Source organism: Coffea arabica, chromosome 8e (assembly GCF_036785885.1).
Source record: "Coffea arabica cultivar ET-39 chromosome 8e, Coffea Arabica ET-39 HiFi, whole genome shotgun sequence".
Taxonomy (NCBI): Eukaryota; Viridiplantae; Streptophyta; class Magnoliopsida; order Gentianales; family Rubiaceae; genus Coffea; species Coffea arabica.
In genome coordinates, this window is record NC_092324.1 from 44,810,906 (window position 1) to 44,831,648 (window position 20,743).

A 20,743-nucleotide genomic window follows, 5' to 3' on the forward strand; every position below is an offset into this window, starting at 1 on the left:
GAGTTCATGGTATGTCCCCGTGTTTGTTTCAATCTTACTGGAGCATCATCAATGTTGACATTGTCCATGCCATTTCTACCTTCTTTCATACGGGCAATCTTCTTAAGACCATCAATGAGACCATCATTTCCTTAATCCCCAAGGTTGACAATCCTATGATGCTTGCTAACTTCAGGCCTATTAGTCTTTGCAACGTTTTGTATAAAACCATTTCCAAGATTTTGGCTAATAGACTGAAGAAGGTCCTTAAGCATTGCATTAGTCCATCACAGTCTGTATTTGTTCCTGGCCGGTAAATTTTAGACAATGTTATCATTGCTCATGAAATTTTACATTTCCTTAAAAGTAATAGAGCTGGTAAGGTAGGCTTCATGACCCTTAAACTTGATATGTCTAAAGCCTATGATAGAGTGAAGTAGAAGTTTCTTGGTAGAATCATGATGTAAATGGGTTTCTGTCCCACTTTTGTTCGTTGGATCATGACCTGCATTTCCACGGTTTCTTACTCTTTTAATTTAAATGGGCAAAAAGTGGGTAGTGTGAAACCTTCCAGAGGGATTAGACAAGGAGATCCCTTATCTCCTTATTTATTATCTGTACTGAAGGGCTTTCAAACCTGATCAAGAAAGCTGTGGATAACAAGCATTTAACTGGAATCAAAATTTGCAAGGACAGTCCTATGGTATCTCATTTATTTTTTGCAGATGACTCCCTACTATGTTGTAAAGCAAGTAAAAAAGAAGCTCAAAAGCTCAAGGAAGTACTCAAGATTTATGGACAAGCATCTGGACAAGTAGTAAATTTTCATAAATCTGCTATGTTTTTCAGTAGGAATTCTCCCAAGAGAGTTAGAGGGGAAATTAGTAAGGTGCTGGACAATATGAAGGAGGCGCATAGTGGCAAATATCTAGGACTTCCGATGACGATTGGGAGAGATAAAAACCAGGTTTTTGGATTTCTGATGAACAACATTAACAGTAAACTCCAAGGTTGGAAACAAAAATTGCTTAGTCAAGGGGGTAAGGAAGTTTTGATCAAAGCAGTCATCATGGCCATGCCAACGTATATCATGTCCTGCTTTAAATTACCCAAGGATCTGTGTAAGGCTGTTTGTGCTAAGATTGCGAGGTACTGGTGGGGTGGTGGGGAACAGGAAAAAAAGGTGCATTTAGATGGAGTAAGCTTTCTGAGGTGAAAGGGAAAGGGGGTATGGATTTTAGAGACCTGGAAGCCTCCAATTTGGCTATGCTTGCGAAACAAATTTGGAGAATTGTGATCAATCCAAATTTGTTAGTAAGCAAAGTCTTGAAGGCTAGGAATATGAAGGAGGAGAATTGGTTAGGACAGCAACCCTCTAACAATGCCTCATGGTGCTGGAAAAGTATGCACAAGGAGGGGAATTGCTTCAAAAGGGGTTATGGAAGAGGGTGGGAGATGGGAGGTCAATGAGGATTTGACATGATAGATGGATACCTGGGTTGGTGGATGGAAGAATTCACACAGCTAAACCAGTAGGATGTCAACTTGAGTTTGTTAACGAGCTTATAGAGGGAGGGAAGTGGAACATTGATCTTTTGCAGCATTGGTTTCATGTAGATGTCGTGAACCATATTACTAATATTCCACTTAGTTTGTATGACAGGAAAGATAGATTATTCTGGAACTTCAGCAATTCTGGAATCTACATTGTGAAGACCGGATATGTGATTGCTAAGGAAGAAAAGGAAAAAACGAATCAAAGGCTAGCACCTGATCCGGAAACCAGTTGGGAGATAAGAAAGCATACAGTTTGGAAAACTTTATGGAGCCTAAACATTAAGCTGAAATTTAAACATTTTTTATGGAGATGTCTAAAAAACGGATTGGCTACTAATGAAGCTCTCGACAAAAGATTTGGAATAGAGAACAAGATTTGTCACTGCTGTGGGGAGGACACGGAAACCATTGAACATATCTTCTTCAACTGCCCAACAGCGCAAGTAATATGGAAGATTGCACCTGTACAGTGGGAAGGGTTGGCTAAACTTCAAGGCAACCTGTGGAGATGGTGGGAAGCTGTGTTGCAAGCAGCAAAAGAGACTCAAGGTGTAGGCAGAATCCAGCTTACAGCAAACATCTTATGGCAAATCTGGAAAGCAAGGAATAAGTTTACTTTCCAGTGTGAAATAGCTGATGCAAATGTAATTGTAGACAAGGCACAACAGGAATGGATCGAATATGAGGCAGCAAAGGAGTCAGACACAGGGACAAATTCTGCACCAGAAAAGGCAACACCAGTCCAGCAGCGTTGGGAACCTACTAAGGAAGGAACAATAAGGATCAATACGGACGCTACTATCTCGACTAAAATGGTCAGATCAGGTCTTAGGATCATTGCAAGGAACTGGCGTGGAGAATTAGTGAGAGCGAAAGGAATCACTGCGAGGAGGAAAGGAATTGCAGCCACTGAAGAAGCTCTAGTAATCAGAGGGGCGCTCAAAATGGCTCAGTTTGCAGGATGGACAAATATAGAAGTCCAATCTGACTGCAAGCATGTAGTGAGCCTCATCAACACGGACAATGTCCAAGACTGTAGTCTTCAAACAAAATCCTGGAAGACATTGACGTTCAGAAGAAAAATTTTGAAAGATGCGCTTTCACTTTTGTACCTAGAACGGTGAATCAATGTAGCCATGAATTAGCTCAGTTTGCAACAAAGGCAACTAGAAGCTTTGAATGGGAAGGTTCTTTCCCAACTTGGCTTTCAAGGCTAGTTAGAAAGGATATGGGGGTAGTTACCCCTTTTTGTAATTAATTCTTGTAATTTCAAATGTTGATATATATATATATATATGAGATTCTCGTTTATCAAAAAAAAAATGGAGCCAAGTGGGATTGCCAATTGTTTGAGAAGGGGAGAGGTTTGATATGGTGGCTGTACTATTCATGGTACGACACCAATCAAATTTTGACATAGTTAGTCTAAACATGCACCTTATCTAAGAATCGGCTTCTTGACAGGGACAGTGAATATAATACATACATTAGTGAGATTTCACAGGGAATTGGCCTCATTTTTAGATAAATGAACATAATCATCACCTACAATTAAATGTGTACCTAAGAAAACTGTCTTCTGTACTTTTATTGTCACGAAAAAACTGATTGGTGAAAATACTACCAACTTGCAACATTGAGAATTTGAGTATCTAGTAGTATACCTAAAAAAGAAAAAATTCCATTTGACTACCACCTACTAAAATTGAGAACCCTGAGAACATAATACAGATGTAAAAGTGGGCTACATGATATACATGGAGGAGGAAATTGTGGGCTAATGTTGAGGCAACAAAATAAATCAAAATGTGGAATCTCTTATCTATTTAAGTAGTTTTGTTATGTTTTACTTGTACCTAAAACTATTACATTCTACAATTAAAGCATATGGTTATTGTTATGAGCTTGTAACTTCGATTCCTTAAACATCAACTATGCAGCGATTAGTTTTAGCTAAGTATCAAGCTATGCAAAACATACTTAGATAAGTTTGGTATACATGCTGAATTACATTCACATAGTATTACTCCACCTATAAACAGCGATTCTAAATCATGATATTTTTAAACTATAGACACAAACATGAAAATTTTTAAAATTAAGGAAATGAATTATCCATTAGTTTGTTTTTATCACTTAAGTAGTAAATCACTTAGGATAGGATTTTCCATATAGTATATTTCAAGGCACATAAACACAATAATGTTTGATGATATAAGAAAATTCTAGATGAAAATTATATAATAATACAAGAAAAGTCATATAAATTGAATATACTAATATTAGTTCTAGGTATTTGCATTTTACATGGTATGGGCTTCCTAAGGAAATATCAAGAATATCCTTATTTAAAAACTAAAATGATTGAAGTGACCAAAATAAATAAATGTAATATGCATGGCATTTTAACCCGTCATGGTTTTGTATTTTACTACATAATCCCATTATATTTTAATGATATTAACCCCCATGTGATTTTCAAATATATAACCCCCTATGGTTAATTAATAATTTGAAACTTTATAGAGAAGTACTTTTTACATTTTAGTTGATTTCATTATACAATATAAATTTTATCATTTTGGCACTTTAATTCAAATTATGAGAGGATTATATGTAAATTTTCAAATCATAAAAGAATTATGTGAAAAAGGCTAAACCATAAGGAGATAAAGTATATTTTATCCAAAAGTTAATTTTACTATATTTGTGTCAGGGCCATATTTATTGTGAGTAGTGCTGTTAATCGAGCCGAGTCGAGCCGAGTATCTGAACGCCGAGCTCGACTCGTGACGAATTCGAGCCAAGCTCGAGCTCGCTCGTTAGCGCTAACGAGCCATAATATGCACTCGAACTCGACTCGAAAAAAGGAAATGTGACTCGAACTCGAGCTCGAGCTCGACTCGTTTATCACAAACGAGCAAGGCTCGGACGAGCTCGAGCTCGAGCTCGAAATATCTATCCGAGCTCGAGGCTCGAGTTCGAGGCTCGAGGCTCGATTTTAGACTCGAGTTCGAAGCTCGAGACTCGATTTTGAGGCTCGATTTCAAAAGTCAACAATCAGTTATTACGAAGTCCTGCTCCAGCATATCCAGATTTAGGCTATCCAAAATCAACAAAAAATATTAGGATTGGCAACCAATGCCATTCACATTCAACAATACACAAACTCTAACCACATTTCATCCAAGACAAATAAGACCATAACATCCATGATCCATACAACACAAACTCCAGGGGCTGCAGTCAACAAATACACAAACTACAGTCTAATTCCATATGAGACAACATTCATAAGAGCCAATATACCATAACAGGTTTTGTCCAGCCAAATAAACGCACAAACTACAACCAAATAACCATGTAAAACACTGCTACATAGCTTAAAAATTGTCCAACTTCAAACACCTGACAAGAAAAAGTACAACCCCTTCAGAAATCACAAGAAAAAGTACAGCTTCACAAGTCCAGCTTTACAAATCACAAGAAACAGCATCACATATTCCAGAAAACAGCCTTCAAATGTCCGGAAGATCAATTTCTTCAATTGTAGATGATTCGGAAACATCGAGTGGTTCCTACAAAAGGAAAACAAGAAAGTTACAACTCCTAGCAAGATAAAATGAGCTGCCAAAATAAATAACTAGTAGAGTATATATTTTACTTACACGAGACTTGTTTTTTAACCCATGAAGATTGCGGATCCAATCATTCCCACAAAGTAGCATTTGAACCGTTTCAACGGACATAGAAGCACGCCTATCATCGATTATTCTACCACCAGCACTGAAAGTAGATTCGGACGCCACGGTTGTAACTGGAATAGCGAGTATATCACTTGCCAATCTTGACAATATAGGAAACCTCCACCTTTCCCCTTTCCACCAACCCAAGACATCAAGATTTGCATTTGCATCACAAACATATCTGCCCTCTTCCAAATAGACATCTAAATCTGATTTTTCAGGGGGAGCCTTGTCAATTTCACTAACAACCATCCGAAATTTTTCTTTCCCAGTTAGAACATTAACTCCAAGCTTTTTAGCAGCCCCTTGAGTAGATTTACTTGAAATTTCCGAATGTTTTCTTTTTCCAGCTTCCCTTGGTGGTTCCTCACTATGAGATGAGACGTAAGCATCCACATATTCATTATAAAGGTCATAAAGAATGCATCTCATCTCATCAATGTACCTAGGGGCTGCAACTTCTCCATAAATAACTGGGAAAGTATGATTAACAAGGACCATTTTGTACCTCGGATCAAGAATAGCACCCAAAGACATCAAAACATTGCTTTCACCCCAATACTTGTCAAATTTTAGTGCCATACTTTCAGCTATAAACCTAATATGATCAGAAAAATCGAGAGCTTTTTCATTTAATAGCTCTTTAATCCTATACAACTCTACAAGAAAAAGGTTAGCTGTTGGGTAATCGGATCCAGAAATAATATTGGTGATCTCATAAAAAATACCCAAAAATTTACATACTTCTTCAACTTTCATCCATTCAAACTCACTTGGGACATAGTGAAACCCAGGATCAATGTCCCCATACCTGGGAAATACATCCCTAAACTCTAGAGCTGAAGCCAACATCAAATAAGTGCTGTTCCACCTAGTTGGGCAGTCCAAAATGAGCTTTCTATAAGGCAATTGAAGCTGTTTTTTTATTTTGGCAAATTCATTGAGGCGAGACTCTGAATTTTTCAAATATTTAATCCCCTCTCGAACAACATCAATCACATCAACAATTTGATTAAGCCCATCTTGAACAAGCAAATTAAGTATATGGGCACAACACCTAACATGAAAAATTTTTCCTCCAATGCTCAACCTTTTTCTTAGAGAGAAATCCTCTTTAACTCTCCTAATGCATACATCATTATAAGAAGCATTGTCCACAGTGATAGTAGAAACCTTATTTTCAATCCCCCACTCAAGAAAACACTTACTTAACGCATCAGCAATAATTACACCCGTGTGAGGAGGTGGGACATTACAAAAATTTAGAACCCGTTTTTGCAACACCCAATCACTATCAACAAAATGCCCAGTCACAACCATGTATTGAATTTTTTGACCAGATTTCCACAAATCTGTGGTTATACTAACCCTATTGGCACCTTTTAAGATATTTCTCAGCCTTCTCTTTTCAAGCATGAAAGCAGTCACACAATCTTCCTTTACTGTTTGCCGGTTAATCTTTTTATAAAATGGAGATGCAGCTTTCATGAACTTGTTAAAAACAACATGATCCAACATAGAGAAGGGATACTCATGTACAAGAACCATATGAGCTGCTAACTCTCGTACTTTAGCATGATCATAAGAGAAATTAGTTATAGAAGTTATACCATCCGAGGGGCCTTCGGTAAAGGATAACACTTGCTGCCTCTTTTGATTTTCCTCTCCAACAGCCAGCCTCTTTTGTAGGCAATTTTTGAGATGACGCTTGTGTTGAGAAGTAGCTCCAGATGGATTTTTGACAAATAGTTCTTTGCAGTGATTACACTGCACTTTCAATGTTCCATCAGGCTGTTTTACTATAGTCATATCCTCCCATATTGTTGACTTCTTTTTCCGTTGTTTTTTTTCAAACGGATTTGCTCCTTCAACAGCACCTTTTTCCCCTGTTTCTGTTCCTTTATTCAGCTGATCTAAGTGATCTAAGTCCAGCTCTTCTTCGCTCATCTCATCAGCATTAGATTCCACCTCAAGTTCTTGTTCGACAGCTTCATTTCCAACCTCCATAATAGGACTTGTTGACGATCCTTGGTGACTGTACATACCTATTATTTAAAAGGAAAAATATACTTGAGTCAAGTCCATAAGGAACATATGCAGGAATATATGCAGTCAAGTCCATATGATATTTAATAACTATTTTCAGCTTGCTTTTCGCCATTTCTACAAATGCATGAATCCAAATTAGCAATAAAACCTGAAGTACCATTTATGCAACAAATAACAAACAATTTTAGAATCCAATATTAGTGGCCAATTAGACCTGAATTCAGAATAAATCTCTACATATAAGATTAGTTAACTCTCCATTTCTCCTGAAAAAAGAGGAAAAGAAGAAAGGTAGACAGAGAAGTATTTTCATCTATAGAGAAATTATCTAGAGAAGTAAATGGTGCCAGCCTGTGCTGCAGGCGCAATGCCATGAACAAAAAATTGCCAAATCATCCCATCCTCATTCTCACGTGGTCGTGCACCCATGGCAAGGTTTAGCTTCTGCCTTGTGGATCCCTCGATGGGAAGCAAAAGAAAAGGAAAACAGCAAAACAAAAAAGAAAAAAAAAAGAAAATCAAACATCCCTCTATGCAGCCAGTGCCTATATTATTCATTCAATAATTCATTTAACTCAATTCACACACACATAAATGGCCCCAAGACGAAAATATCAAACTAATCAAACACTTTGAAATTGAAATGAAATGAAATGAAAGGCCAATCAATCCCTGTGATAGTGTAACAGTTAGCTCACGAACATTGACATGTTTCATTCAAAAGATCAAAAATTTACCCAAAAAAAAGAAGTATGCTGTCCAAATTAAGTCCGTAAGGCTTTGTGAGTCAAAAATGAACCACCCTTTAGAGAGGCTTTGCAGAGTTGAGGTTAAATTCTAAGATGAAAACTCTTAATTGGAAACCAAATTTGGCAGCTTTAGCTTTGAAGCACTAACATAACAGTCCCATATAACATGATGCTACCCAACTTGGCATTTGAATGACAAAATTTTTGGATTCTTCATAATTAATACAGTCAAAAACATTAAAAAGAGAAAATTGAAGTGTAGTATAACGTCTGTGCGTATCAAACTTAAATTGGATTTTCAAGACAACGGTCTTCTTTCTGAAATTGCATAAGCTATCCGTTTTGGAATGTAAAAACATTACAAAATTAAAAAATTAACTAGTACAGAACAGAAGTTACGGGTCATTATTGATTATGCAAATTACAGAAATTACAGAAATTATGCAAAATCCTTAAAAGCCTTGCAAGTAGAAGACGGTCACCAGACCTTTAAGTCCTTCTCACATCACATGTTAAGTTTTTGAAGCATAAGCAACAATGAAACCTAAAACCAGAAAAGAGACAAGAATGAACTCTTGTCATTCAGTATAATTAACCTACGAAAAGAGACGAGACTTACCAGAAATCACGAAGGATTAGAGAAACCAGTCAAATTGGACTGGTTTTTGGCCCTGGCCGTGGACGGGGTTGTTAATGGCAGAAAACAGAGGCTGTGGGCGGCAGTGGAGGCAGAGGTTGCTGTGGGTTGCGGCTGTGGAGTGCGGCTTGCTGTGGAGTGCGGGGTTACGGTGTTGCGGGGTTGGGGGCTGCGGGGTTGCGGGGTTGCGGTGTTGCGGGGCTGCGGGGGTTGCGGGGCTACGGGGTTGCGGAGCTGCGGCGTTGCGGGGCTGTGGGTGCGGCTGTGGGTTACTGGTTGCGGGCTGCGGTGTTGCGGGGCTGCGGGGTTGCTGGGTGCTGGGTGTTGGGTGTTGCGGAGCTGTGGGTTACTGGGTGCGGTGTTGCGGAGCTGCGGCGTTGCGGGGCTGTGGGTGCGGCTGTGGCCTGTGGGTTACTGGTTGCGGCCTTGCGGGGTGCAGCGGAGAGGGAGAGGCAGAAATGAAGAATGAGAGTATGAGACGATGCAATATCAACCCTAGTCCAAATTTCTACCTGTTGACTGCTAAAATGACACAAATACCCTTCTTTGTCGAGCTCAACCGAGCTACTCGATAAAGAATCGAGTTCGAGCTTACTCGGCTCGATAACTAAACGAGTATTTGTCGAGCTCGAGCTCGGCTCGTTAATTGAAATTAACGAGCCGAGCTCGAGCCTTATCGAGCCGAGCCTTAACGAGCTTTCGAGCTACTCGTTTCGCTTAACAGCTCTAATTGTGAGATAGTCCATCAGCGCAGGTCCATATTACAATTTGGAAGTATTGATGACTTGATGTCAAGAGGCTTGAACTAAAAGACTACTTTTTTAAAAAAAAAAATCAATAAAACTACTTTCTTTTAGTCCAAACAAAATATCAAAAAAACCTACTAAAAAGTTTTTCAAATAATTTAAACTTAAAGTTTGGTGCTACTTGGACTTTTCTAAAGTGCTATAAAAAACTTTTTTTTTTAATGATATTAACGACAGCAGTGGTTGGGATTACCTACTTTAGTTTGCCGCCTTTTAGGCCCTATTGTAAGAAGAAGAAAAAAAGGAAATTAAAAGAACTTAAATACTAAAGAATGTCAAGTAACAAAATGTACCTTTTTGTGTAGTCAAATTGGAACTACAAACAAGGAAGTAATGTGACTATTTTGGGAAAATCTTAAATAGTAGAGGATTAAAGTGAAATTCACCGTCTCTTTTTTCTCCTGTTCTCGAGAAAGTAATTTTAAATCAAACCAGTAATGATTGATTTTAAGCTCACGGCAGCCCTTGAATAGGCTCACCTCGAGCACTCAGCGGGTTCACGACAGAAAACAGATGAATATACAGAGGTTGTAATCCAGGAATATTTATTAAGGACTAAAAACAATTGAATCCTACAAGTCTCAGACAGTATAGTAATTGCCCTTCACTTTCTTCGTCCTATGAGTCTGGCCCCATTTGCTCCTCATTTCTGTTTGTTTTTGTGTCAAAAGCATATGCAGTCTGCTGGAGACAATTCCAAGAAGGGGTCCATTTTCTTGAGCCGTCTCGACTCAAGTGCAGTAGGAATCAAGATGAGAAAGCTTCATTGAATTCTTCACATAGCGCCAATTTTGAAGCTACCCTTCACTTTCTGCGTCTCTAATTCTGGCCGATTTGCTTATCAATTTTGTTTGTTATTGTGTCACGCACATGCAAGTCTACTGAAGTCTAGTCCAAGAAGGTGTCTGTTATCATGTTCCTATTCAAGTATTGCAGTCATGCTGCTCTGGAGTAAGACTCCTTTCTTCAAACGAAAAGAAATATTAAAGGGTAAACTACCTTTTAATCATAACTATATTTAAGATTTTCCCTCATAATTTCTCTTACCTTTGACCCTTTACCTTTAGGATTTTTACTCATAACTTCTCAAAGGAAGGGTACGTTTTGATTTCCTTTTTCACTTTTGATTTCTGTTTTATTCTTCAGTTTTATTTATTCTCCTTCCTCAGAAAGCCCTGAGAAGCAACACCACATGCAGCCATGGCCCATGGCTGCAACTTATAGTAGTAATATACTAAAATAAAGAAACCTACTGCCTATAGTAGAAAAAAATTAATTTGTTGGGGTCATCTGAACCCAAGGCTTTCAACATAGAAAGATGCTATCTTGACTTTTTTGATGTGCTATATTTTTTCGGATGACCATCATGGTTTTATTCCAGAAATGAAAAAACAGGCAGAAGATCAAGATTGTGAATCTATGATTTCGTGGGAATTTAATTCTTGAGAGAATCTGTTTTAGGGTGTCCACTAGCTATGCCCCAACTTCATATATTTCCAGCTTTCAGGCCAGTCCTCTACTTTAGCAAGAAAAGCTTATAGATGCTTATCATCCTTCAGGTTCATGTCACCGTCAAAAAGCAAAAACATGAACTAAGGTCTGCAACCACTGTAGCCAATACATTAATCCTTCTTCCCAGATTAAAACCAAGAAAGAAAAAACTTGTTTCAGTGGCAAGCGTGAGTTTCTGTTCAAGGGAATAGGGATAGCCATTCATCAAGGCTTCTAGTCTAAGTATTTGTTGCTTGGGGACGTGTGTGTTAGCCAAGGATTAATGACTATACAAAATTCTTACATGTCTTTTCCAGTTAAATGAAAAAGCCTGAATTGGCACAAAGAGCATATTATACCACTCAATTGCACATCATCGACTATGAATGAGGGAACAAAGTTGAGACAAAGCGCACAAAATAATTCAAAATAATTCCTATTTATTAGGACACTTTACATGCACAACTGGTCTCGCTTTCGAATTGTAGGATCGAAAATATGGTCTGCACAAACGTCAGAACGAGCAACACAAGAGCAGCTGCAAATGAGATGATGGACCAGGGGTTATTGAAATAATTCCTCATCAGATGAGCCCTCCAGATGTTCCAACGCCGGCTAGAATACTCGTTCACTTGCTTGAAAACTCTCGAGTAACAGAAGAAATCGTTGCCTGCATCAGTCTCGACCTCCTTCACAAGACTATTAAACACTGAAGATATCGCTTTATCATCACCTAACCACTTGGTTATAATTTTTTGGTGTCGAAGCTTTTCAACATCCCTTGAGGAATCAATGAGACTATCCATGAACGTGATATAATCGATTACATATCTTCTATCATTCAGTCCATTAATCATGTAAAGTTCAAACCCAATTAAGTTTCTGAAGACGCATTCTGTAACATCATGAACGTCCAAAGTCGGGATTTTCATTACCCCCTTTTCAAAAGCAATATCCAGCCACGATACACTTTCGTTAGCCGTCTCAAACTTTATCCCGGCTTGTCGCAGCTCGCTTGCGCATTTTATGTGCTCGTACACCTGGCCACTTGTGGAACAATTGTCTTGCGAATCCCCATTCTCTTGGCTTTGATGATCAGCTACTCGTTTTGCAGCAAATGAAAAACAGTGCAAGCTGCTAGTAATTTCGTGTAGCTGGGTTGCGGATACACCTTTCTCCAAATCCCAGCCGCTTGTGGAATAAATGTCATGTGGATGCCCGTTTTCTAGGCTTCGATTATCAGCTGCGGGTTTTGCAGCAAATGGCCAACATGCGCTGCCAGAAATTTTATGTAGCTTGATTGAGGATTTTTTCATTAGCTTCAACCACCCGCCTCTTGTAGAACGAAAGCCTTGTGGATCCCCGTTTTCTGGGCTTAGATTACCACCTGCTAGCTTTCCAGCAAATGACCAACACCAGCACTCGTGCACCAGGTGAAGAAGATGAACGACATCTCCAACATTTCCAGCAATGTTTGTGGTAGGATTCGGTAATGATACAGGTTTCTCACCTGGGAAAAAGAAATGCAGAGGTGAATGAGGGAAAATGGCAAGATCAACGAGGTTCTCCTCCTCAGCTCCTCCAGGTGACTTAGTCATTTCAAACAGACGAACCAGGATGAAGAAAGGCAGTTGATTTTCAAACAATAGTATGTCCCTGAACAGACATCCTATTATCCTACGATTCAGGATGATGGGATCACCTTGTTTTGGGGCATAATTAAGGGGATACTCTTTGTACTGGCACCAACCAGCATATTTCCTCAAAAGCTCAATGATAAAGAACCCGTCAAGTAGCATCATTTCCACAAATTCATCACTACCAAGACCAATCATATCTTCTTCTGCATACCAAATTCGAGCTTCATCTTCAAGGTCTTTTAAGGCATTGATGTATCTCTCGGTACTTGACTCGCCTCTTCGAAGGAGAAGCTCTTTCAAGTACCACAGCTTATACGTCTGCGCTTTTACCAAGTTTTCCTTACCGTGATGATAAGGCCCGATAGAGAACATCTGTGGTTCGTACGCCACTTCATTTTGGCTACGAAGTTTATGATGGACTCTGAAAATCCGTTGCTTGCTAAATGAATTTGACAGCCCAGAAAGCTTTCGATCAATACGAGTAGTCAGTCCTTTGTCCTCAGACATCTTAGTATATGTTGTTGAGCAGAATCAGAATACCACTGCAAGACCAAAGTGACAGAAAATTAATCACAAAGTTGGTTCAGAAACGGTAAAGTAGAACAATAATGGCAAGATTAAACTCGCTATTACTCAATTCTCCTTCAGGTTACTTACATCTTACCGGAAAACCAACAATTTGCGTAGTTGTCTGCGAGTAATCTTGATTTGCTCGAGTACAGGCACGTACAAAGATTGTCTTTGTTACAAATGCACTTGAGGCCTGGCCAGGATTTTATAGTGCAGCACGAGCTCGTGAAAAGAATGAATTACTACTTTTTAAGTCTTATTCTTAAGAAGATGCAGATCAGATATGTATTAGCTGATACATCCAAATTGCTATGTAAGATGCCAAGCAATTTCCTTCAGTAAATTACAATGTACAACAGTTCTCGTGGAGAGACGTGCTACAGAATACCGCCCCTATCCGTTGACTTGCTGAACAAAAAAAGTATGCCTTACTTAATAATCCAAGCACCACACATCGAACCTTCCTTGATGGTGCTAAATAGGGGTGTACAACTTGACCCAGTGATCCGCAAAAGCAGATCAGATCCGGATTCGATCCGAATTAATCGGGTCACATTCAAGTCAAAGAGCTATGCAGATCAGATTCAAATCATTTTTTGTGATTCGCAGATATCTAATCCGACCAGCATAGTATTTTTGTTATTTTTAAAAATATTTTATACATTAAATTCAAGAATTTAAAATAGTTTTATCTCTTGTTTCCTATTTTATTTTTATGTCCTCTTCCAAAACAAGCTTCTTTGTATAAGATATTAAGTTTTTAAACATATTGTCATATAATTTGTTGACAAAAAATTTGTAAATGAAATATTTGATCTTATTTGTTTGAATCAAAATAAGGAAAAAAAATACAGAAGTTACTTTAAATTGCAATAAAAAAAGATTAACTTCCACCAAAAACTCTTTTTATAATTAAAAACTCATACTATGTATTTATATAGTATTTAAAAACTAGTTTATATAATACTTTTGAAACTCTAATATATTTAGAATTTATTTTATCTTTAGAATGTTTAGTTTTTTAAAAAAAATTTAAGAATCAAATACAGATCAGATATCTAATTGATCTAATCCGCATAATACATATATCCACATTAGCATATTTGAATACGGATCACAAAATGACTAACCCAAGTTTTGTGGATAGGGTCAAATTTTGGTTCACGGGTTGGATATCCGACCATCCAACCCGTGAGCACCTCTAGCGCTAAACCAACAATTGGAAGTAAATTAAGAAATTGTTGTTTGACTTTTCTTTTTCTTTTTGTTTGGTTTGGAAATTCAGCTTCTACAAAACCATGGGTAAAGCTTATAGTACAAGTGTGCAGAAGAAAAGTTGCCAATACAGGCACATGAAAACTTTTAGTGTGATAGCCTGTCTGGGAGAATGGGTTGTGTCTGAAATAAAAAATTATGTGTGGGAGTGGGTAAGGATATACTTTAAATGAACATGTACAAAAAAAAAAAAAACTGTTCTTTTTTTTTTTTTTGAGAGTAGAAAAGGAAGTTAAAAAATAAATAAATGAAGTGTTTGATTCATATTCTGATGAAAAACATGCTTGGATTGAAGTTTTTCCCAGAAAAATTTTTATATTTTTTGTGATAATATTTTTCAATCATTTTTTGATTTTATATACATCAAATTATTACAGTAATTTTCTACAAAAAAAAAATCTCTAGAAAATAGCAATTCAAACAAGGAATTTTATTTGGAAGAAGACAATCTTAATTAGATGGGAAACATGGTGGACAAAATTCTAGAAATAAAGTCTTCTATTTTACTCATGCAACCATTGAAACAAACTAAATATGAACCACAGAAGTACCATGACTTAATCATTTAAGGACCAAACAACAGTCAGTACTAGGGCTGCAATTTCTGGGAAAGCTTTTTAAGTAGACTCCATACAACCAATTTTTACTGCACATACTCTTTGTTATGATTTTTTGTTATCGAATATTGATAAACAACAGGCGTGAAGATTGTGAGATTTTTCTTGGGACCAAGTAGCAGAATTGGATAGAGGAAGTAGAGACAAAGTAGGTAAAAAAGGAGTAAGACCACAAAATCTGATAGATTTTGTTTGGATATGTTAGTTTTCTCTCCAAAAATTTTTTTACTTGCATCATACATATGCTTTCTTCAGTTTTTTTTTAAATCTTTTCAACGATTTTTTTAATCTCACATTTTTCACATAATAAAAAAAATACTACAATAATACTTCAAAAATCTCCTATATTTGCTATTTATATTTCGGACGCACAATTCTTGTTCCTCTTCCAAAAAGACTTTCTTTATGTTTTACCATGTAGCCAAAGAAAAACTGAACAGTACTCTCATAACTACACACTAATGATCCGCAATTTTTTCAAATTTATTTTGAGGATAAATTATTTTTTACCCCCTTGTGATTTGGTGATTTACCACATAATTCCCCTATCATTTTCGGCGCAATGATTTGGGTTAATTTGTCATCATTAATTTTTTTTTTTTGTTCAAACTAACTGTCAATAGTAAAAAATCAAAATCAAACTAATATATTTAGGAGAGGAGAACTTCATATAATTGAATCAAGTGGTGGGAGTACTTACTAAAAAATTTTTTTTAAAAAAATAGATAATGTGATAGACGGGTAACGAAATTTGGATCCTAATGTGTGTTGGAAAACTCTCGCAGGCCCATGATAGGAACTACACACTGACGGAAACGAATTTTAATCACGGCCCACGATAGGAACCGCATAATAATAGTATTATTGATTTTAATCATGATTCTATATCTTAATAAATAGTATTAAAAAAATGAATTTTTGTACTACTATGACCGGAGAGTCACGCCCGCTTGCCCATGGGGAGTCATTGCACGAGGAATTGGCTCATTTCTAGTGGGTTCTCTCTCCAATTTTTTATAATATACATTTGGATATATGATATGTATTTTCATTTATTAGGAAGGAGCATGTCATGCATCTGAATATACATTGCGAGAATAGAGAGAGAATTCATTAGAGATGAGCCAAGTCCATTATGTGGAACCTAACTGCAATCATCCCAAACAATTATGTCCAAATTTAACAATGGGCCTGCAAAAAACCTATACTTAGCTCTTATGGGAATTCGATTCTTTATGATTTTTGGGACAAACTCTATTTGCACTTCCAAATTTGTATTGTTTTTTCACTTTGTATCATAAACTTTAATTTTAAACATTTTATACTTTATCCTTTCAATTTTAAATACTTTACATCCTAAACTCTCAAATTTATCCCATTTAAGTCTAATCAATGTCATTGTTAGCAAAATGAATAAGATAAAAAAATGATGCAAATTGATGACATTGTATCATTTTATTCTAGTTGTGATTCCTTAGCTCTTTTTGACCACATCAACATATTATCATTGAATTATATGGTCCTAATCACTAATACTTTTAGCAAAATTAACAAAATAAGAGATGGAACAAATTAATGACAATATATCATTTTTGTTCTAACTGTAATCCCTTAGCTTATTTTGGCCACTTTCAACATAATATCATTAATTTATAGGGTCTTCTATTTCGTTAATTTTAGTAATGTTGTCATTGATTGAATTTAAATGAGATAAACTTAAAAGTTTATGGTACAAAATGTCCAAAATTAAGAGTTTAAAGTATAAGGTGTCCAAAATTAAAGTTTAGGATGCAATAAAGTGGAGTTAATGATTTTTACGGTAATATCTCCTCCAATTGAACTAGAGTTTAGTTGAGGAGCAATAAAAATTTGCAACAAAAAATAAGAGATGGAGACTAAGTAGAATCTAAATACTCAAATACAATTTGGGATATACTTGAGAAAGCGAGAAGGGATCCCAAATTGTTAAACTTAGTAGTTAAGACTCAAGTTGGCATAGCCATTGGGTTAGTGGTTTTGAGTCGGGACTACGTAAGGAGGTGTAGGCATTAAGTGTTGCATAAGACTAAGGTTTTGGTAATTCAATTCAGCATTTAAATTTAATGGGTTCAATTAATATGTTCAGTTGCGTTTGATAACTAAAATAGAACATCTAAATTAGTTAAATGGTTCTGAATTTTCTAAATAAAATTTGGTTCCAAAAATAAGTGATAAACTATTTTTTTTCCCACAACAATATTATTCCTATAATCTAATATATTCTATTCACTAGCAGGTATAGAGACCTGGTTAAACTAAAGTGGTGCTCTGACACTTCCTTTAGATTTTTTTTTACTATAAGTGGAGTTTAAACCCCCAAACTACAGTCCAAAAAGGGTTTTAGTCCTTTTTTTGTGGTTACTGAGCCAAAGTTGATAGGGTGTTAATTGTTAGTAATTTTATTATTAATTTTCCTCTTTATCCTTGCCAAATATTTCTTAATTGTTAACATATACTTATATTTGGTATTTGAACCTATCTACAGAGAATGAAACTAAAAAGTGCTAAAAAGGGACCTATTGGAGAAAATTGCTGCACACTTGGGAGACCCCTAAAAGCTTCACGAACCCTGGCCCACATGATGCCACAGACGGATTGAATTTCTTTTGCTGATTAAGAATGGTCTGGGCTTTGGAGTCTTTTATGAACAATAGGAAACGAAAGAGGAAAATTTGGCAGAGCCTCACTTTTGGGTTTTCTCACTTTCGGCGGGGACCACGGAGATAAGAAAAGGCACTAGTCATTACTTTAAAAGGGGAACGTACAGAGGCTTGAAAGCTATGTTTTCAGAATCGGACCGGATATCGACTCGATTGAGCTCAGGGGTCAGGGGTCAATGGGTTTAACCAGATTCGATAGGAGTTCAATCGGATGATGTCATAAATAAAATTTATTTAAAAATTAAAATATTATATTTAAAATACTTAATAACATGTTAATATTAATAAAGGTATATTCATATATATATTTGATGTTTCGAATATATTTAATAAGAAAATACAAATAAATTAGAGCAATCAAGTAGCAATTTATATTATTTAATAAGGATCGAAACATCATATTAAAAATATTCTGCCCTTTCAAAAAAAGTAAAAAAAAAAAAAAAAAAAAAAGAGACAGGTTCATTTTCCGGTCAAACCGGGTCAAAACCCGATTTTGACCTGGTTTGACCGAGTTTTTTATTTCCCGGTTTTTAGGATTAACTCGGACCGATCAACTGGCCGGTTCTCAGTTCGACCAGTCGGTCCGGTCCGAGTTTAAAAACAGAGCTTGAAAGGGGACTTGTTATCAATAGTTTTAGCATAGCTTTAGTCTTAGTTTTTCTTTCTTTTTCCTTTTCATGCGCATGAGGTGCTCGACAATATTTCTCAACGGAAAAAAAATATCTTTTACTCTTGCTTTCTAGTGAAAAATGTGATGCCTTTGCAATCAATTAATTCACGTGGAGATTTATTTATGCGGCGTGGCTAAGCCTTTCATCTAGTCAAGGACCAACTCGACGGCGCAGTTCCAAATACCTGTGAGATCTAATTAGTTTTCACGCGTTCCTTAATTCGTTAATATTTGCACGTTGTCTATTTGAATTTTCGTGGGATTATTTTGTTAATTGGATGGCAAGGGTCCGATGTTCAATGTGACTTATTAATCTCCTGTCAAATTAGTCAATTAAATTTGTAATTGTTTGATTGATTAATATTAGTGGCAACTGGCGTGTTTACATACCAGGGGAATGTGCAATCTAATTTAAATAACCCTCGTAGCGTGTTATTGATTGGGGTTAAGCTTTTCTAGATCTTAATGCAATTGGAAAATTAATTCCTACAATCGTACCTAGGAGTTTTTCCTGGTTTGGGGTAATCAATGATCGTACCTTGGTTATCAATAAATTAAGGAAAAATTGATCGTTAGAGTTCGTCGGCGACTATAACTAGCCTATTAATGAATTAAGTGAACCTCTCTTGCATCAATGATCGGGTAAGTGGACTGTGTCTGAGTAGTTGTATTCTTGGCTAGAATTTATCTTTTCTTGACTTAATTCCTGCCTATATTCGTGCTAGTTAATTATTTATTTTTAGTGAATTGCGTAATTGTTTTTAGTTTTAGTCCGATAAAATCCCCCTTTACCAATTGGAATCTCAAAGAGACAAATATCCCTAGTCCCTGAGGAGACGACCCTACTTGCCATTGTCTACTATTTAGTAAATTTTGTCAATTAATTAATTCTTGTATATCGGATTAAGCAAACTTTTCGGGAACAGGGTGAATCAAGTAACCCATTGCATATTTAGAGTCCCTGCTCCAGCACTTAGGATTCATTATTGACTGCTTTTAGTGGTATTTAGGTTTTTATTATTATTATTGCACAGGCTTGGCACCTGTCAACTTTACACTTTTTATTCGTAGTACAATCACCAATGAAGAGTTTAGCACTAGTGTTACCTTTCTCTAAAGTCATGTATTTCATGTTTTTTTTTTTGTAAGACAATTATCTAGTGTAACTCATTACTTATATTTGGGTAAATTTGATTTTCAAAAATTCAATGACGTAAATAGTATATTACATCATCTCATAAAAGTGATGCGACACAATTTGGGTTATTGAATTTTTTGAAAATCGGATCTACCTAAGTTCTGGTATTCAAACGAAGCTTGTTGAATAAATTCGACTAACTACAATGTGAATTAATTTTTTTTTTAAATCTCAACTAAATTATCTAGCACTAAATGAAATGAAGTATCTTGCTACTTCATTTCATTTTCCACAGAGAAAATCGCAAAAAGAGTTATTAAACTATTGAGAATTTGGTTATTTGATCATTACACTATTTATTTAATTGCAATTGCCATTCACTCTATTAACCAAATAGTGAAAAAATTTTTGTGACTTAACTAGTAAAAATTTATACTTTTAATCACTCAAATAATATTTTTTATGACTTAAATAATAAAAATTTATACTTCTAATCACTCAAATTATAAAACTATACATTTTTTTATATCACCAGAAGTATGTTTCAATTAATTGAATGATCATATTAGCTAAATAAATGTCTAATAGCTAAAACAAAAAAATATATAAATAGCATTGTAACATTGCTTGAAGAACCCATCTGCATTTGTGTCTATCTGGTTCAACTTATTACTTCTTTTTTTTTGCTTTTGCTTTAGCTCAAGTTGTGGATAAGCAAAAAGGGCATATGTGGAACACAAATATCATCTCACTCCTCAAAATTTTTTTTAATGCTCATTTTTCTGACATGGGCTGATCTTGTTACTCCAACTATAAGTTCAGGAAAGGTATCTGATATTTTACAAAGTTCAGGAGAGGTGAGTGAAACTGTCAGAAACCTCAGGGGAAGTTTCTGAAATTATCCTCAAAATAATAAAGGAAATAACTTCATATCATACAAATAAGAAAAATTGCTTACTTTAAAGTATTTGCTTACCACACAAAATATAAGAGTGTTTAAAAGAAAAATATGCCAAATAAGATGCCAGCTTTCTCACTGCAAATTTAGGTGATAATTATGTACACTTATATAAACGAGTGGCCAATTTGCCAATGATACGTCTTTGAAGAATCTTAA

At 36.0% G+C, this 20,743-nt stretch overlaps 3 protein-coding genes across 5 annotated transcripts; 1 reads left to right on the forward strand and 2 right to left on the reverse strand.

Moving 5' to 3' along the window:
- The first annotated feature begins 11 nt into the window (after nt 1–11).
- On the forward strand, nt 12–2,660 carry LOC140012807 (uncharacterized). The gene is made up of 3 exons (XM_072061122.1): nt 12–292; nt 829–1,128; nt 1,466–2,660. The coding sequence occupies exons 1-3, from the start codon at nt 12–14 to the stop codon at nt 2,658–2,660; spliced, it is 1,776 nt and encodes a 591-aa protein (XP_071917223.1).
- A 1,988-nt stretch (nt 2,661–4,648) lies between these two features.
- LOC113704871 (zinc finger BED domain-containing protein RICESLEEPER 2-like) lies at nt 4,649–8,919 on the reverse strand. 2 transcript variants are annotated; one of them, XR_011819770.1, is made up of 2 exons: nt 8,700–8,919; nt 4,649–5,114 (listed from the first exon to the last, which is right to left on the reverse strand). XR_011819770.1 is itself a non-coding variant. In XM_027226741.2 (2 exons), the coding sequence occupies exons 1-2, from the start codon at nt 7,323–7,325 to the stop codon at nt 5,055–5,057; spliced, it is 2,181 nt and encodes a 726-aa protein (XP_027082542.2). In that variant the 5' UTR covers nt 7,326–8,075; the 3' UTR covers nt 4,649–5,054. The 2 variants fall into 2 exon arrangements, 1 of the variants encoding a protein (XP_027082542.2); XM_027226741.2 differs by lacking the exon at nt 8,700–8,919 and adding an exon at nt 5,205–8,075.
- A 2,412-nt stretch (nt 8,920–11,331) lies between these two features.
- LOC113703150 (UPF0481 protein At3g47200-like) lies at nt 11,332–13,634 on the reverse strand. Of its 2 annotated transcripts, none has more exons than XM_027224428.2 (2): nt 13,319–13,634; nt 11,332–13,196 (listed from the first exon to the last, which is right to left on the reverse strand). In XM_027224428.2, the coding sequence occupies exon 2, from the start codon at nt 13,159–13,161 to the stop codon at nt 11,458–11,460; it is 1,704 nt and encodes a 567-aa protein (XP_027080229.2). In that variant the 5' UTR covers nt 13,162–13,196; nt 13,319–13,634; the 3' UTR covers nt 11,332–11,457. The 2 variants fall into 2 exon arrangements, with proteins under 2 accessions (XP_027080229.2, XP_027080228.2); XM_027224427.2 differs by having other exon boundaries at nt 13,312–13,634.
- Nucleotides 13,635–20,743: the final 7,109 nt, after the last annotated feature.

Bases quoted from the DNA above. Each gene is read 5' to 3' on its own strand.
- LOC113704871 (XM_027226741.2), bottom strand. From the start codon at position 7,325: ATGTACAGTCACCAAGGATCGTCAACAAGTCCTATTATGGAGGTTGGA. The intron at 5,115-5,204 runs GTAAGTAAAATA...TTCCTTTTGTAG, and splicing joins GGTTAAAAAACAAGTCTCGT to GAACCACTCGATGTTTCCGA.
- LOC140012807 (XM_072061122.1), top strand. From the start codon at position 12: ATGTCCCCGTGTTTGTTTCAATCTTACTGGAGCATCATCAATGTTGAC. The intron at 293-828 runs GTAAATTTTAGA...TATGTTTTTCAG, and splicing joins TCTGTATTTGTTCCTGGCCG to TAGGAATTCTCCCAAGAGAG. The intron at 1,129-1,465 runs GTACTGGTGGGG...TTGACATGATAG, and splicing joins GTTTGTGCTAAGATTGCGAG to ATGGATACCTGGGTTGGTGG.
- LOC113703150 (XM_027224428.2), bottom strand. From the start codon at position 13,161: ATGTCTGAGGACAAAGGACTGACTACTCGTATTGATCGAAAGCTTTCT.